The sequence below is a fragment of the Jatropha curcas genome, chromosome 8, assembly GCF_041381405.1.
Source record: "Jatropha curcas cultivar XTBG-Jc1 chromosome 8, XTBG_Jcur_1.0, whole genome shotgun sequence".
Taxonomy (NCBI): domain Eukaryota; kingdom Viridiplantae; phylum Streptophyta; class Magnoliopsida; order Malpighiales; family Euphorbiaceae; genus Jatropha; species Jatropha curcas.
The window spans coordinates 9,801,535-9,818,630 of record NC_143158.1 but is presented as its reverse complement, the minus strand read 5'-3'; the positions used below and the strand labels follow the sequence as shown (position 1 = coordinate 9,818,630).

At 32.6% G+C, this 17,096-nt stretch overlaps 3 protein-coding genes and 1 long non-coding RNA gene across 4 annotated transcripts; 2 read left to right on the top strand and 2 right to left on the bottom strand.

The window, feature by feature from the left end:
• Positions 1–940: 940 nt before the first annotated feature.
• On the bottom strand, positions 941–4,350 carry LOC105650595 (ABC transporter G family member STR). The gene is made up of 4 exons (XM_089725287.1): positions 3,742–4,350; positions 3,468–3,647; positions 2,658–2,926; positions 941–2,567 (listed from the first exon to the last, which is right to left on the bottom strand). Exons 1-4 carry the CDS (start codon positions 4,087–4,089, stop codon positions 941–943), a joined length of 2,424 nt encoding a protein of 807 aa, XP_089581413.1. The 5' UTR covers positions 4,090–4,350.
• Positions 4,351–9,362: 5,012 nt separating this feature from the next.
• LOC105627972 (non-specific lipid transfer protein GPI-anchored 9) lies at positions 9,363–10,315 on the top strand. Its single transcript, XM_012209253.4, has 3 exons — positions 9,363–9,861; positions 9,973–10,047; positions 10,130–10,315. The coding sequence occupies exons 1-3, from the start codon at positions 9,453–9,455 to the stop codon at positions 10,252–10,254; spliced, it is 609 nt and encodes a 202-aa protein (XP_012064643.1). The 5' UTR covers positions 9,363–9,452; the 3' UTR covers positions 10,255–10,315.
• Positions 10,316–11,870: 1,555 nt separating this feature from the next.
• On the bottom strand, positions 11,871–15,280 carry LOC149494172 (ABC transporter G family member STR-like). The gene is made up of 4 exons (XM_089725292.1): positions 14,672–15,280; positions 14,392–14,571; positions 13,582–13,850; positions 11,871–13,491 (listed from the first exon to the last, which is right to left on the bottom strand). The coding sequence occupies exons 1-4, from the start codon at positions 15,017–15,019 to the stop codon at positions 11,871–11,873; spliced, it is 2,418 nt and encodes an 805-aa protein (XP_089581418.1). The 5' UTR covers positions 15,020–15,280.
• Positions 15,281–15,806: 526 nt separating this feature from the next.
• Positions 15,807–16,149, top strand: LOC149494171 (uncharacterized). Its single transcript, XR_016322264.1, has 2 exons — positions 15,807–15,885; positions 15,966–16,149. It is a non-coding gene; the product is annotated as an uncharacterized LOC149494171 (long non-coding RNA).
• Positions 16,150–17,096: the final 947 nt, after the last annotated feature.

The following is a 17,096-nucleotide window of genomic DNA, read 5'->3' as shown; positions in this document are numbered from 1 at the left end:
TATTTGAGTAATAAAAATAACTTCAAACATCTTAAAATCATGTTAAAAGACCAAACCAAAACGTAATTAATATTTTGGTTTGGTTTTTTTACTTTAAATGGTCTGATTTGGTTGGGGAAGAAATGCTACTGAAATTTTCGATTTGGCTTGAAAAATATTATAAAACTGAGTTCCAAAAATTTAATTGTAGCTGTGATTTTGGGACTTTTTTTTTTTAAACATTCTAACCAAATAGATATTAGAAAAGGCTGTTTAAACTCCCATTTCTATTTCATGCATTGGATGATTATGGAAAACCCAGGGGCTTTCTAGTAACTTATCCTCTATTATAAATAGAAAATACTTATTTACACTGGATGTATTTTCATAACCCATTTGTTTGAAAATGACTTACCTACATTTGGTGTATAGTCTCACCTATATACCAACCTAATCCTATAAAGTTATTTGGTGTGGACGAGGGTGGTATTTCCTTTTCACTATGGGAAAAAAAACATGATAAACTATTAAAATATAATGACAAACTTTTCTAAATAGTAATTCACTAATGGCTTGGTGTATGGATGGTCGTGTACCTTTGGTGTAAGCATAGTTAATTGTCATTTAAAAAATTATACCTCTTATTATTGCTTTGCTTTTGTTTTTTTTTTTTTTTTCTCCCAATGAAAAACACACACTCTTATTTACACCAATTCAATTGTCGTAATACCTGTTTAGGCAATTTGTTCACATTATAAACAGACAAAAGGCTTTCCTTCTTTGTAAATCCCATCAGAACTTTGTATATTTTACAAAAAACAAAAAATGACAAGATCTTGAACATTCATTACATGCTTCTACATGGAAATTATCTAAAGTCATAATCTTTACTTGGAAGGAAGACAAACTTGGATTTGACACAGAATCAAATGCAAAAAGGAAAACAAAGAAAGCCTTGTCTTCATTTCCTTTCATTCTTGGAATAAAATCTAAGAACAACATAGAAGAATAGCCGATAAAGAACTCCCCAAGCAAGTAAAATGGCAACATCATACCACAGGTTGTCCATCTTAATATCCATTGAGGATAAAATATCTTCTCCGATCAACTGACAGTAAGGTTTGTTTATAAAATCAGCATGCTGTTTGCTAGGTTTGATCTCACCTAGAGGACCTGGGGAAAGATCTGCATCAGCTCCATTATAGCATCTTGTTCCTTTGAACTCATTTGATAACATTGCTTCAAATGGATATTTTATTGCAGATATGTAATGTAGCCACCTCCAGTAGACTGGTATCTGTGTACGCTTCAAGAAGAACCCACAAGTTAGGAAGAAGAGAGCAGTTGTGGCAATCACAACTGCATATCCTGTGATATAACTTGGGACTAGTGCACTAACAAGCATCACATAAGCATTTGTAGTTATGAGAGAGGCATAAAGAATTATCCAAAATTTGAATAGGCTGCTTTTCAAATGCACCATGAATTTGGTTATGGCAGCAAATGTGAAACCTTGGATGGCAAAAAATGGGAGATAGACTATAAGAGAGGCGATAACATAAGAAGAAGCACGGTAAGCATTGTGGGAAGTTTCTCTAATGAAGATATATCGTTCTTGGATGAATGTTGGGACAGCATCATTAGAGGAAAAGAAAATCAGGCAAACTGCAAAAATGTAGAAATTCAAAAGCCTGCTGATGGTTTTGAATGTATCTTCGCTCAGGTTCTTGAAAAGTGAGGAAAGAATTAATGCCATGACAGTTAATACGACCTCTCTTGAGAGAAAGAGTTCTGGAGTGCGAACAACATTAAGTGCTGTTCGCCATGAGAGGACTACAATTTCACGGAGCCATGGATTAGCAAATTTAGGACCATGTGCAGGTTCATCAAGCATTTCTTCATCCTCCATGTCAAATTCTTCATAAGATGTAGCATATGAATCAACTGAGGAGCTGAAGACTACAGGAGTTTTTGGGCGAGAAGGGACTTGTTGAGGTGTTCGGTATCTGTTTGAGACTTGACTTCTTACAGCAGAGATTGGTGTTTTTGCTGGAGTTCTTGCAGGAGTCCATGTCGGTGCATGGCGAGGAGTTCCTTTAACACCATGGTAGAGCCAGACTGAAAAATCTTTGTAAAACTGTGAAGCTAAACGTGGATAAACACCACTTTGCATGTGCATTGATGTCGGCACAGTTTTACGTTCAAGGGAGTTATCAAAGTTATCATCATCATCAAAATCAAAATCAAATCGTTCCGAGTCTGTTCGAGGTGTCATATTTCCATTAATTGAGAATGCTTGGCTACGAAGGCTAATGGCATGCTTGGATCCAGGGGTACTCATATATGGAGTCCTTGGCGTTTTTGGGGTCTTTGGAGTCTTGGGGATAGGTGTCCTAGCTAGTTGATCTGGTTTGATTCCCTCTCTTTGGTAAAGAACAAGGGGCTCAAGTCCTACAGTGGACTCATCATACTCCTTGATTACATCAAGAAGATACTCCAAGCTGTTTTCTCCATCAGGAACTGGTCTTCCAAATCCAGAGAGATGGGCAGGAAGAGCACCTGGGCTTCCCATATATATTAGTCTGCCCCTGTTTGGATTTTGATATAATCAAACTTCAGCTATGTGAATAGAGACAATTTTACTCTTATGGATCTAAAAATTTAAAGTTCTATCATACCTAGCAAGAACTGTAATGCGGTCTAAAAGCATTTGAATCCTGTAAGAAGGCTGGTGAATGGTCATCAAGACAATACTACCACCCCGTGCTATGTCCTTCACTTTCTCCACCACACTGTGAGCACTTGTAGAATCAAGACCTGAAGTTGGTTCGTCAAGGAACAACAATGATGGTTTATGGATTATATCAATTCCTATAGATACCCGTCGGCGTTCCCCTCCTGATACTCCTCTACTTCCTTCATCACCAATATATGTATGTGCTGCACTCTGCATTCAATTTTAATCATATTATTCAGTATCTACATTAAAATTTTGATACATAAAACTTGAAGGATAACAAGAGTGCTACAATTTTGATCTTATAACCTATTTCATTAGGAAAAAGCTAAATATCATGCCTCAAAATCTACTCTGTTTAATACCTAGTGCAAATTTTAAAAAATTATCCCAATTTACTTGGGCTTGATAGATATTTTAAAAGGGGAAAATCACTACTTTGATGTTTTTGTTACTCCATAAGTGGGTATGTGCTATTTTAGTATGAGACACTAGAGTTGCCATGTCAGGCGGGACAATAGTGGTAACATATGGTGGGTAACAAAGTAGGTAATTGATTGCCTACTTTTCCTTGTTATATATGTTCATTGGTCAACAATATAGTATATTTAATTATATGAGAAAGTGAAAGGGTGATCAGGAATTAGGGTTGGCGAGGTATTCTTGTTAATCACTAAATTGCAGTTGTGGGTCAGGGGTTCAGTTCCATTTCCCAGCCTGAAGAACCAAGAAAGAGAGGAGATTGCAGTACCGTTAAACCTAGTTGGTCAAGGAGATCATGGACTCTTTTTTTCTTCTCACTTCTTGAAATGGAAGGAGGAAGCCTAACTTCAGCTGCAAACATGAATGTCTCAAAAACAGTCAACATGGAGAATAGTTGATCATCTTGCATCACATAAGATGAAACCATCTTCATGTAGCTTGTAGTTACCTACACAACCATAAGTTTACACATTATATGCATATGTATATATATATATATATTTTATTAGTGCATAAGGCTTCCTGCTTTGTTATGTACTAACCGGTTTTCCATCTATCCTAACAGATCCCTCAAGACTGCCCTGTGCAATCCGACCAGCTAAGGCATCAAGGAAAGTGGATTTTCCGGCACCACTAGGTCCCATGATGGCCATAATTTCACCTCTCACAGCCTGACCAGATATATCATTCAGAAGATAAGCTTCCTTGGTGATCCAAGCACCATCTTTCTTAAGTTTCTTCTTCACACTATACGATACATTTTTGAACTCAAGTCCATGGCCTGGAGTTATGTTCCGAGCCTCCGGCGGGACAGCATTTTTCTTCACCACCGCTGTCTTGTCCATGTCCATTAGAGTCTCAAGGCTTTTGTTTCTGTTTACCTTAGCCATTGAGAAGAACTGAGCAAAGCAAAGCACCCCTTAGCCTTATTTTATGGGTTATGAGATGGGGTTTTTAAGAAATGAAGTTTGAGTTGTGAAATGGTATTAAAAGGGGAAAGAAATATAGGCGTGAGATGTAGACAAAAATGTGGATGGATTAAACTCAATGAAATGGAGTTGGCATTTTGTGAGAATATAACCCTTAGCCTTATTTTATGGGTTATGAGATGGGGTTTTTAAGAAATGAAGTTTGAATTGTGAAATGGTATTAAAAGGGGAAAGAAATATAGGCGTGAGATGTAGACAAAAATGTGGATGGGTTAAACTCAATGAAATGGAGTTGGCATTTTGTGAGAATATAAGGAGACGGCAAGTGACAGGTCCCACCGCTTCTCACATAGTTTTTCTCTAATTTGCTTTGATTTTGCCGAAGCTTTTGTTATTTTATACAATACATACAACTATCACACTCTTAACTTTGAAGCATTTTAGGTGACAAAATAAGATATGCCCTTTACTTGGTAATTATTACGATTTTCATAGGAAAAATAAAGTTTTTTTCAGTTTTTATTATATAAAGTCGGAAAAAACTAAAAATATTCAAAATCAAATTGAGTTGATTCAAAAATAAAGTCATTTTAAAAAAAAATTGAATCAAACCAAATTAGTTCAGTCTAATTTGATCTTATAAATAGTTCGGTTGTACTTGGTCTTTTTCTAAAAAATTCGGTTTATTATGTTATGATATTGCTTTAATTCAAATGAAGCTGGCTGAAAGCTCATTCCGAGTTCCATCAATTTTATTATATATGATTATTACAGATTTGATCACTAATATCATGATATATAGATTGCATAGATACATCTATTCATTCTCTCCAATTTTCTTTTTCTTGAAAATAGGAAAAATGAAACTAGTTTCTAAAATGGTCTTTTGCATTATATTCTTTTAGTCATGTAGTCTACATAATTCAGTCACAAATAATTATTATATACAAATTAATATTTGCAAATTATATGATTAAAGCATACCAAAATGTAATTTAGTTGTAAGTGCATATATAACTTGTCAATAGATCCAGATTCGATTCCCCTACTCCAATACTCAAAAAACAGAAAATTATATGATTAAACATGATATTGATACAAATTAGTGATAAGAATCATGTTAGTTTCTTGTATTATGGATTTAATGAATATAAAAGATCCTATATGTGAAATTCGAATAATGAACTTTTTATGTACTTTTACATTAGAAGGAAATATTAATTATAACCTGCAATTATTTCTTAAAAAGTATAACATATAATTATAATATGTTTCTCTATATACTTAATTTTGTATACGTAAGTGTTACATTAGATTTTTCTGTTGTTTTTTTTAAAGGAAAATAATTAACTCGTTTCTGAGATTTGACCAAACTAAGTCATTCATGCAGTTTAGTAATATTAATTAACAGTTCCCGAGATTTATCTCCGTCAAACTACTTGGTCCTTCCATCTATTTTCTTCAGATTCTTTCGTTAAAACCGTTAAAATACCTTAACACATAAGAATTAAAAATAATTAATTCATATTTGAAGTTTGACCAAACTAATTAAGTCATCTCTGCAGTTTAGCAATATTAATTAATAATCCCTGAGATTTACTTTCCTCAAACTATTTGGTCATTCTGTTTATTTTCTCCTGATTTTTCTATTAAAACTTAAAAAAAAGACTAAAAGATCATTACACTTAAGAAGAAAAAGACTAAACTAACCTAGGTTATTCGCTTTATAATAGAATGAAAGTTAAGCCTTATTAAGTTTACAACTGGAATTCTGCAAACGGTGAATTTTTTTTATTTTCTAAAATATTCTTACTATTCCTATGACCCCACCTTCATTTCATCAGTTGTAGTTTGTAATGGAGTATATAAAATAACTTGTTCTCTTGAATATTGATACCTAAAATTAAAAGGCTATTATTTTTATTGAAATTAACTCGATATATATATATATATATTTTTCATCTTTTTGTTGATGGCTCAAGATACTAAAGTGATAAGTTATGTTGATCAAAAAATTATTTTTTGGGTGAATCAAATAATCAATGTATATTCTGACTCTTCGTTTTCCTTCTATGACAAATGGAAATTCTAACCTATGTTAGTTTAGTTTTTTTTTTTTTTCCTTAAATGTCAGGATATTTTAGTCTTTTTTTTAAGGTTTTAATAGAAAAATTTGGAGAAAATGGACGGAATGACCAAATGATTTAATAGAGGTAAATCTCAAAGATTATTAATTAATATTGTTAAACCGCAGAAATGACTTAGTTAGTTTGGTCCAATGTCAGGAACGAATTAATTATTTACCCTTCTTAAGTGGTAGGGTATTTTAGTTTTTTTTTAAAGATATTTATGGAAAAATCTAGAGAAAATGGACGGAAGGATCAAATGATTTAATTAAGATAAAACTCAAGACTCATTAATTAATATTGCCAAACTATTGGTGACTTAATTGGTTTGGTCAAATCTCATGGACGAATTAATTATTTTCTCATTTTTTAATAGAGATATTTGTTTCCTTGAGCAAAGGCCTAGTCAAACATGTGAATTAAGTTTGACATAAATTCATCTTCGAAACTATAATTATATAAAGATAAAAAGGTCTAATTCCGAATTATATTTTTTTTTTTTGAAAAGAATTCCGAATTATATTTACTAAAGTGAAATGCATAAATTTACCATAAAAGTTTACGCATTTAACTTCGTGGAACTCTTTAAATTCACGGGAACCTATCATATGCCTATGCAGTTGTATTTTCTAATATCAAAGTCGCACCTTGCCACATTGGCAATGCACGCATGAATGTCACGCCCTCGAGGGAGAGTGACGGCCTTGAAATGTTGCCAACATATGGACTCCTTCCTCTTTATCTCTAACATCAAACAAAACAAAATATCTCTTTTTGGCATTTTATCAAACACAAGATGAGCAAATGTAAAATCAAGATCAAAAGACAAAATTTTGCTCAAAAACTAAATACAAAAATTCTGTAACATGAGTTTGTTCTATTCATATCCGTTACTACTGCTATTGTTGCCAAGGCACTTCATTCAAGCCTAAATCACTATTGATGCTGCTCATGTTCCCAGTTTTCTGATGGGTTATAACTTATAACCCTAACCTTTTAATACCTTATGGGTTGGATTTTCGAACTAGATTTGTAGAGTTTTATTTTTTATATGGTAAATCAGTAAATCAACAAGATCTTAAAAATGTAATTGAGCGTGCACTGGCATCTAAGAAAGGAAATTAGTTGTTACTGAAGAAATGACAAGTATTGAAGAAAGCATCATTATCAAATGATGAGGATGATTATTTTAGTGACATAAATTTTTCTTCATTATCATCGGTGAATGAAGATAATTCCCAGCAAAAAAAAAAAAAAAAAAAAAAAAAATTGAAAAAAGAGAGAAAGAGATGGTCGAGATGAGGAAGAAGAAAAGAGAAAAAGAAGGCATATGAGATTGGTTTTAAAAATAAATAAAAAGAAGAGATTAAAAAATTTAAAGAAATAAAAGAAATTAGAGTCGGAAGCTAACTTGTACCATGTGTCATAAGTGGTTTACCATAGAGTTGCATTTGAAGTCCACACAAATTTATTAGATTGGCTATTGCAATTTTGATATTAGAAAGTATAATTTTAGGTAGGTAACTGCAAACTTAAAGTGTCATAAAATTAAATGCATAAATTTTAAACGTAAATTTATGCATTCAATCTATTTACTATTATGATTACATTGTAATAAATTACTCAGTTAGTGCATTTGCCTTTTGAAGGTAACATTGAGTTAAAATTATATGTTTCTTAATGAAATGGGAAATGGTTAAATGATTGTCCGAAAAATATATCTGATAATATTGCAATTATATCTTATTTTCAAAATTTTAAAACTTATTGACAAAATTTAGAGAAAAATTTTTCATTTTCTTAATATATAAAAGTGTTAATTAAAGTAATTTTACTGGAACGAGATTACTACATGGAAGATCTCCTACCAAAAAGGAAAATAGAAAACTACCAAATAAGAAAACTACTAGGTAGAAAGACTATGAAATAGTATATCTACTATCAAAAATAAAATAGGAAACTACTAAATAGAACTTCCAAATAATGGAACTTGTTTAAATTACAAAACTACAAATATCATAATTGCATCTCTATCAACTATTATTTGAATATAAAGTCATTTTCAGTTAAAAGAAAGAGCGTAACCACTTATTTCAACATGAAGATAGGAAACTCTTTCTAAAAATTGAGCCCCTGTATTAATTTGTCTTCTAATCCAAGAAACACTAATATCATTATAAGTTTAACTTCTTATGTGCCAAAACAATAAAAGTTCGCTCCTCACCTTAAAAAATTTTTACAAACTCCTTTGTCACAAATACGACGGCGTCTTGTGGATTTTATTATTATTGTAGAATTGAAAAACTTATATATCCATTTTGTTTTTTTTTTAATTTAAAATTATGTGATATTATATATATATAATAATATATATCTTTTTTTTTTTCTAAAGATATATATCCATCTAGTCATTTTTTAATAATGCATTTCGAATGTTAATATATATAAGCAAGTATTATCTTTAAAGATAATTCTTTCAAAAACAAAAATCTTATCTACAAACAGAGGAAAGAGAAGGTGAGAGCTAGGGTTTTATAATTTTATCTTTATAAATAATTTTACTTTTTTTAAATAATTATTATTATTTAAAAAAACTTATAGATAACATTTAATTTTTTTGTTTCCATGAAATTAAGCAAGTAATTTAAATGGTGACAAATTTTTTAAATATCAGCTAAACATTAACTTGTTAAATGGGTGAGCGAACACACTAAGTGAAAGCCAGTAATTTCCTATGGTTTAGCCATACTCGAAAGGCAGCTGTGAGTGATGGTACAAGCTTGAATAGGTAAAAAAAAGTACAATTTTTCTTTTTTTTCTTTTTTTTTTTTTTTTACTTTTACCCTCTACTTTAAGAGAGAATCCTTCACAAAATATTATTATTAATTAAAAAGATTTTCCAATAACAAATATTTCGTTATATAAGAAAGTATGAATAAGTATTAGCTACCTAAATAAGCGCAAAAGATTTGAATTAGCAGGTGTTTAGTCAATCTTAAATATAGCATAATCAAAACAACTTTAATTCTTATCTTCTAAATTTTAGAATTTTGAATATTTATTATTTTTTTACTATAAATACATCCTCGTAAAGAACCAACAATTAATTAATATCACTTACTTATTTTCTCTCTTCACAATTACAGCAATCCTTCAGTGCTTACTATAAATTTTGAGATCTGAGATTAATTAGCAATTATGGATTGCAAGTGTTATTTTAATTTTTTAATTTTAATTATTACATTTTCTTCACTTGTGCTTGTTGGGTTTTCTCATGCTCAAAACAGTGAGGAAATATCAAGATTATATGGAAGAGGGATTTACAGAGGCATTAATGTGTATTCTGAAGAAGGTGAAACAAAGAAAAAACAAGATACGGCATGTGTGACCAAATTATTGCCTTGCGAGAAGTACCTGAGCGACCCAACGGGGGTTCCCGGAACTTGCTGCCAGCCGCTGAAAAATTTGGTGATAAATGAGGCAGAGTGCCTTTGTGGTGTGATCACTAATCCTGGGATCATGAAGACTTTCAATTTTACTGAGGAGCAGGCTGTCAATCTTGCCGTTACTTGTGGTGCAAAGCCTAATCTTGCTCTTTGCAAGAATGGTATTTTCTATATGCTTTTACGTTTGCTTTTTTATTATTTAATAAAAATCAATTTGGAATGATTGTTGTGTTGGATTTATTGCTTAATTATCTAATTCTACTTGTTTTCAGCAACTTCACCAATCAGTGCTCCATCACCATCACCTCCATCGCCTCCATCACCTCCATCAAATTCTGCTAATAATGGTGAGTTCCTTTTTTTTCTTTTTTTTTCTGGTCTACGAATTGTCGTTTTCATGTATTAACGTTTTAGTGTATTGGTTAACAGGCACTTCCAAAACGGCACATCCTCCAAGCGAGTCAGAGAAGACGACCGGTGCGGCCCAAATCCAGAAATCCAGTGGTTTTATTGCTCTCTTTGTAGCTTTCCTTTCCTTGGCATTATCAGCCTAGATTTTTCATTTTCAGTGTAGAAGAAGACTGCTTCCAATAAATTAGTTTTTACTTTCAGACATTTCAGCTTTATTTCTTGTTCCTCTTGTTAATAATTTAGTATAAATGTATGGTCGCTTTTTTTTTTTTTTTTTTTTTTTGTTATTATAGTATGATCCCTTTGTGTCCAAAAAATATTTTTCTGAAATATAATGTTTTTTTTAATTTATTTTTTGAATTATAATGTTTTAAAAAATTGGAAAAAAAATTAATCCCTTTTATAAGAACATTTTTTCTTTCCTATTAGTTTTTAACATTCTTAATGTTTTTACAATCATATAAATTAAGACTTCATATCTTTAATCAGCATGTAAATATTCAATACTACAATCATATGAATAATATTCAATATTCATATCTTTAATTCTTCTGATTTTCATTTTCTTCTAAGCTCACTACAACTATAGAACCTCTCTTTCAAGTTCCGTGGGCACACCACACTTAAACTAGGATATTCCCCACAGCGAGCAATAAAATATAGTCGCCATTACATCTCAATAAATGTTGGAATATTTTTTATTGTACATCTCAAATCTCAAATATTTGTTTCTTATTATAGGTTGAAAAATTCATGTATATATATTTTTTAAATCTTAATGGATGCTTAGGTTATGATTTGTGATATGAATTCTTCAATTATTTGAGTAATAAAAATAACTTCAAACATCTTAAAATCATGTTAAAAGACCAAACCAAAACGTAATTAATATTTTGGTTTGGTTTTTTTACTTTAAATGGTCTGATTTGGTTGGGGAAGAAATGCTACTGAAATTTTCGATTTGGCTTGAAAAATATTATAAAACTGAGTTCCAAAAATTTAATTGTAGCTGTGATTTTGGGACCTTTTTTTTTTAAACATTCTAACCTAATAGATATTAGAAAAGGCTGTTTAAACTCCCATTTCCATTTCATGCATTGGATGATTATGGAAAAACCCAGGGGCTTTCTAGTAACTTATCCTGTATTATAAATAGAAAATACTTATTTACACTAGATGTATTTTCATAACTCATTTGTTTGAAAATGACTTACCTACATTTGGTGTATAGTCTCACCTATATACCAACCTAATCCTATAAAGTTATTTGGTGTGGACGAGGGTGGTATTTCCTTTTCACTATGGGAAAAAAAACATGATAAACTATTAAAATATAATGACAAACTTTTCTAAATAGTAATTCACTAATGGCTTGGTGTATGGATGGTCGTGTACCTTTGGTGTAAGCATAGTTAATTGTCATTTAAAAAATTATACCTCTTATTATTGCTTTGCTTTTGTTTTTTTTTTTTTTTTTTTTCTCCCAATGAAAAACACACACTCTTATTTACACCAATTCAATTGTCGTAATACCTGTTTAGGCAATTTGTTCACATTATAAACAGACAAAAGGCTTTCCTTCTTTGTAAATCCCATCAGAACTTTGTATATTTTACAAATAAACAAAAAATGACAAGATCTTGAACATTCATTACATGCTTCTACATGGAAATTATCTAAAGTCATAATCTTTACTTGGAAGGAAGACAAACTTGGATTTGACACAGAATCAAAAAGGAAAACAAAGAAAGCCTTGTCTTCATTTCCTTTCATTCTTGGAATAAAATCTAAGAACAACATAGAAGAATAGCCGATAAAGAACTCCCCAAGCAAGTAAAATGGCAACATCATACCACAGGTTGTCCATCTTAATATCCATTGAGGATAAAATATCTTCTCCGATCAACTGACAGTTGTTTATAAAATCAGCATGCTGTTTGCTAAGTTTGATCTCACCTAGAGGACCTGGGGAAAGATCTGCATCAGCTCCATTATAGCATCTTGTTCCTTTGAACTCATTTGATAACATTGCTTCAAATGGATATTTTATTGCAGATATGTAATGTAGCCACCTCCAGTAGACTGGTATCTGTGTACGCTTCAAGAAGAACCCACAAGTTAGGAAGAAGAGAGCAGTTGTGGCAATCACAACTGCATATCCTGTGATATAACTTGGGACTAGTGCACTAACAAGCATCACATAAGCATTTGTAGTTATGAGAGAGGCATAAAGAATTATCCAAAATTTGAATAGGCTGCTTTTCAAATGCACCATGAATTTGGTTATGGCAGCAAATGTGAAACCTTGGATGGCAAAAAATGGGAGATAGACTATAAGAGAGGCGATAACATAAGAAGAAGCGCGGTAAGCATTGTGGGAAGTTTCTCTAATGAAGATATATCGTTCTTGGATGAATGTTGGGACAGCATCATTAGAGGAAAAGAAAATCAGGCAAACTGCAAAAATGTAGAAATTCAAAAGCCTGCTGATGGTTTTGAATGTATCTTCGCTCAGGTTCTTGAAAAGTGAGGAAAGAATTAATGCCATGAGAGTTAATACGACCTCTCTTGAGAGAAAGAGTTCTGGAGTGCGAACAACATTAAGTGCTGTTCGCCATGAGAGGACTACAATTTCACGGAGCCATGGATTAGCAAATTTAGGACCATGTGTAGGTTCATCAAGCATTTCTTCATCCTCCATGTCAAATTCTTCATAAGATGTAGCATATGAATCAACTGAGGAGCTGAAGACTACAGGAGTTTTTGGGCGAGAAGGGACTTGTTGAGGTGTTCGGTATCTGTTTGAGAGTTGACTTCTTACAGCAGAGATTGGTGTTTTTGCTGGAGTTCTTGCAGGAGTCCATGTCGGTGCATGGCGAGGAGTTCCTTTAACACCATGGTAGAGCCAGACTGAAAAATCTTTGTAAAACTGTGAAGCTAAACGTGGATAAACACCACTTTGCATGTGCATTGATGTCGGCACAGTTTTACGTTCAAGGGAGTTATCAAAGTTATCATCATCATCAAAATCAAAATCAAATCGTTCCGAGTCTGTTCGAGGTGTCATATTTCCATTAATTGAGAATGCTTGGCTACGAAGGCTAATGGCATGCTTGGATCCAGGGGTACTCATATATGGAGTCCTTGGCGTTTTTGGGGTCTTTGGAGTCTTGGGGATAGGTGTCCTAGCTAGTTGATCTGGTTTGATTCCCTCTCTTTGGTAAAGAACAAGGGGCTCAAGTCCTACAGTGGACTCATCATACTCCTTGATTACATCAAGAAGATACTCCAAGCTGTTTTCTCCATCAGGAACTGGTCTTCCAAATCCAGAGAGATGGGCAGGAAGAGCACCTGGGCTTCCCATATATATTAGTCTGCCCCTGTTTGGATTTTGATATAATCAAACTTCAGCTATGTGAATAGAGACAATTTTACTCTTATGGATCTAAAAATTTAAAGTTCTATCATACCTAGCAAGAACTGTAATGCGGTCTAAAAGCATTTGAATCCTGTAAGAAGGCTGGTGAATGGTCATCAAGACAATACTACCACCCCGTGCTATGTCCTTCACTTTCTCCACCACACTGTGAGCACTTGTAGAATCAAGACCTGAAGTTGGTTCGTCAAGGAACAACAATGATGGTTTATGGATTATATCAATTCCTATAGATACCCGTCGGCGTTCCCCTCCTGATACTCCTCTACTTCCTTCATCACCAATATATGTATGTGCTGCACTCTGCATTCAATTTTAATCATATTATTCAGTATCTACATTAAAATTTTGATACATAAAACTTGAAGGATAACAAGAGTGCTACAATTTTGATCTTATAACCTATTTCATTAGGAAAAAGCTAAATATCATGCCTCAAAATCTACTCTGTTTAATACCTAGTGCAAATTTTAAAAAATTATCCCAATTTACTTGGGCTTGATAGATATTTTAAAAGGGGAAAATCACTACTTTGATGTTTTTGTTACTCCATAAGTGGGTATGTGCTATTTTAGTATGAGACACTAGAGTTGCCATGTCAGGCGGGACAATAGTGGTAACATATGGTGGGTAACAAAGTAGGTAATTGATTGCCTACTTTTCCTTGTTATATATGTTCATTGGTCAACAATATAGTATATTTAATTATATGAGAAAGTGAAAGGGTGATCAAGAATTAGGGTTGGCGAGGTATTCTTGTTAATCACTAAATTGCAGTTGTGGGTCAGGGGTTCAGTTCCATTTCCCAGCCTGAAGAACCAAGAAAGAGAGGAGATTGCAGTACCGTTAAACCTAGTTGGTCAAGGAGATCATGGACTCTTTTTTTCTTCTCACTTCTTGAAATGGAAGGAGGAAGCCTAACTTCAGCTGCAAACATGAATGTCTCAAAAACAGTCAACATGGAGAATAGTTGATCATCTTGCATCACATAAGATGAAACCATCTTCATGTAGCTTGTAGTTACCTACACAACCATAAGTTTACACATTATATGCATATGTATATATATATATATATATATATATTATTAGTGCATAAGGCTTCCTGCTTTGTTATGTACTAACCGGTTTTCCATCTATCCTAACAGATCCCTCAAGACTGCCCTGTGCAATCCGACCAGCTAAGGCATCAAGGAAAGTGGATTTTCCGGCACCACTAGGTCCCATGATGGCCATAATTTCACCTCTCACAACCTGACCAGATATATCATTCAGAAGATAAGCTTCCTTGGTGATCCAAGCACCATCTTTCTTAAGTTTCTTCTTCACACTATACGATACATTTTTGAACTCAAGTCCATGGCCTGGAGTTATGTTCCGAGCCTCCGGCGGGACAGCATTTTTCTTCACCACCGCTGTCTTGTCCATGTCCATTAGAGTCTCAAGGCTTTTGTTTCTGTTTACCTTAGCCATTGAGAAGAACTGAGCAAAGCAAAGCACCCCTTAGCCTTATTTTATGGGTTATGAGATGGGGTTTTTAAGAAATGAAGTTTGAGTTGTGAAATGGTATTAAAAGGGGAAAGAAATATAGGCGTGAGATGTAGACAAAAATGTGGATGGATTAAACTCAATGAAATGGAGTTGGCATTTTGTGAGAATATAACCCTTAGCCTTATTTTATGGGTTATGAGATGGGGTTTTTAAGAAATGAAGTTTGAATTGTGAAATGGTATTAAAAGGGGAAAGAAATATAGGCGTGAGATGTAGACAAAAATGTGGATGGGTTAAACTCAATGAAATGGAGTTGGCATTTTGTGAGAATATAAGGAGACGGCAAGTGACAGGTCCCACCGCTTCTCACATAGTTTTTCTCTAATTTGCTTTGATTTTGCCGAAGCTTTTGTTATTTTATACAATACATACAACTATCACACTCTTAACTTTGAAGCATTTTAGGTGACAAAATAAGATATGCCCTTTACTTGGTAATTATTACGATTTTCATAGGAAAAATAAAGTTTTTTTCAGTTTTTATTATATAAAGTCGGAAAAAACTAAAAATATTCAAAATCAAATTGAGTTGATTCAAAAATAAAGTCATTTAAAAAAAAAATTGAATCAAACCAAATTAGTTCAGTCTAATTTGATCTTATAAATAGTTCGGTTGTATTTGGTCTTTTTCTAAAAAATTCGGTTTATTCTGTTATAATATTGCTTTAATTCAAATGAAGCTGGCTGAATTATCTAATTCTACTTGTTTTCAGCAACTTCACCAATCAGTGCTCCATCACCATCACCTCTGTCGCCTCCATCACCTCCATCAAATTCTGCTAATAATGGTGAGTTCCTTTTTTTTTTTTTTTTCTGGTCTACGAGTTGTCGTTTTCATGTACTAACGTTTTAGTATATTGGTTAACAGGCACTTCCAAAACGGCACCTCCTCCAAGCGAGTCAGAGAAGACGACCGGTGCGGCCCAAATTCAGAAATGCAGTGGTTTTATTGCTCTCTTTGTAGCTTTCCTTTCCTTGGCATTATCAGCCTAGATTTTTCATTTTCAGTGTAGAAGAAGACTGCTTCCAATAAATTAGTTTTTACTTTCAGACATTTCAGCTTTATTTCTTGTTCCTCTTGTTAATAATTTAGTATAAATGTATGGTCGCATTTTTTTTTTTTTTTGTTATTATAGTATGATCCCTTTGTGTCCAAAAAATATTTTTCTGTAATATATTTCTTGAATTTTATATGTTTTCCGAAAATTATTTTTTGAATTATAATGTTTTAAAAAATTGAAAAAAAAATTAATCCCTTTTATAAAAAATATTTTTTTCTTTCCTATTAGTTTTTAAGATTCTTAATGTTTTTTCAATCATATAAATTAAGACTTTATATCTTTAATCAGCATTTAAATATTCAATACTATAACCCTAATGCAACTAGGGGTGCAAATGAGCCAAGCTGACTCATTTTTCTTAATATATAAACGTGTTATGTAATGACCGTTGAAGGGATTGCATTACCACCTGCGTTTGTGTCCTTGACACAATATGCATAAATTGCAAAACTATTATTATGATCACAGGATCTCGTCACAGGCCTGTTAACAATAAAATTTGATGAATTTTATCACGGCCATGTTAACAATAAAATCTGATTCAAAAGCTAAATCTTTTATTTTACCACAATTCTTTTCTCGACCTATTATTGTTGAAAATTGCGAGCTCGTTAAAAATGAGTTCTAGTCTCAGACTTTAAAAGAGAGTCTAGATTTCAATTTAGATGAATATAATTCTGCTTGTTTTATATCATGCTTAAGGTGTCCAATTTATAGAGGAATGCAAGTATTAATTAAAGTAATTCTACTTGAATGAGATCTACCATAAATAAAATAGGGAAATCACTAAATAGTAGCTCGCGAACTGTTCGAGCTCGGCTCGAAAAAACTTGAATTGAATCGAGCTTGAGTTTAAGTCTGCTCATTTAGCAAACAAGTCGAGCTTGAGCGCCCACGAGTCTTATCAAGCTTTTATATATACATATATAAATTATTAT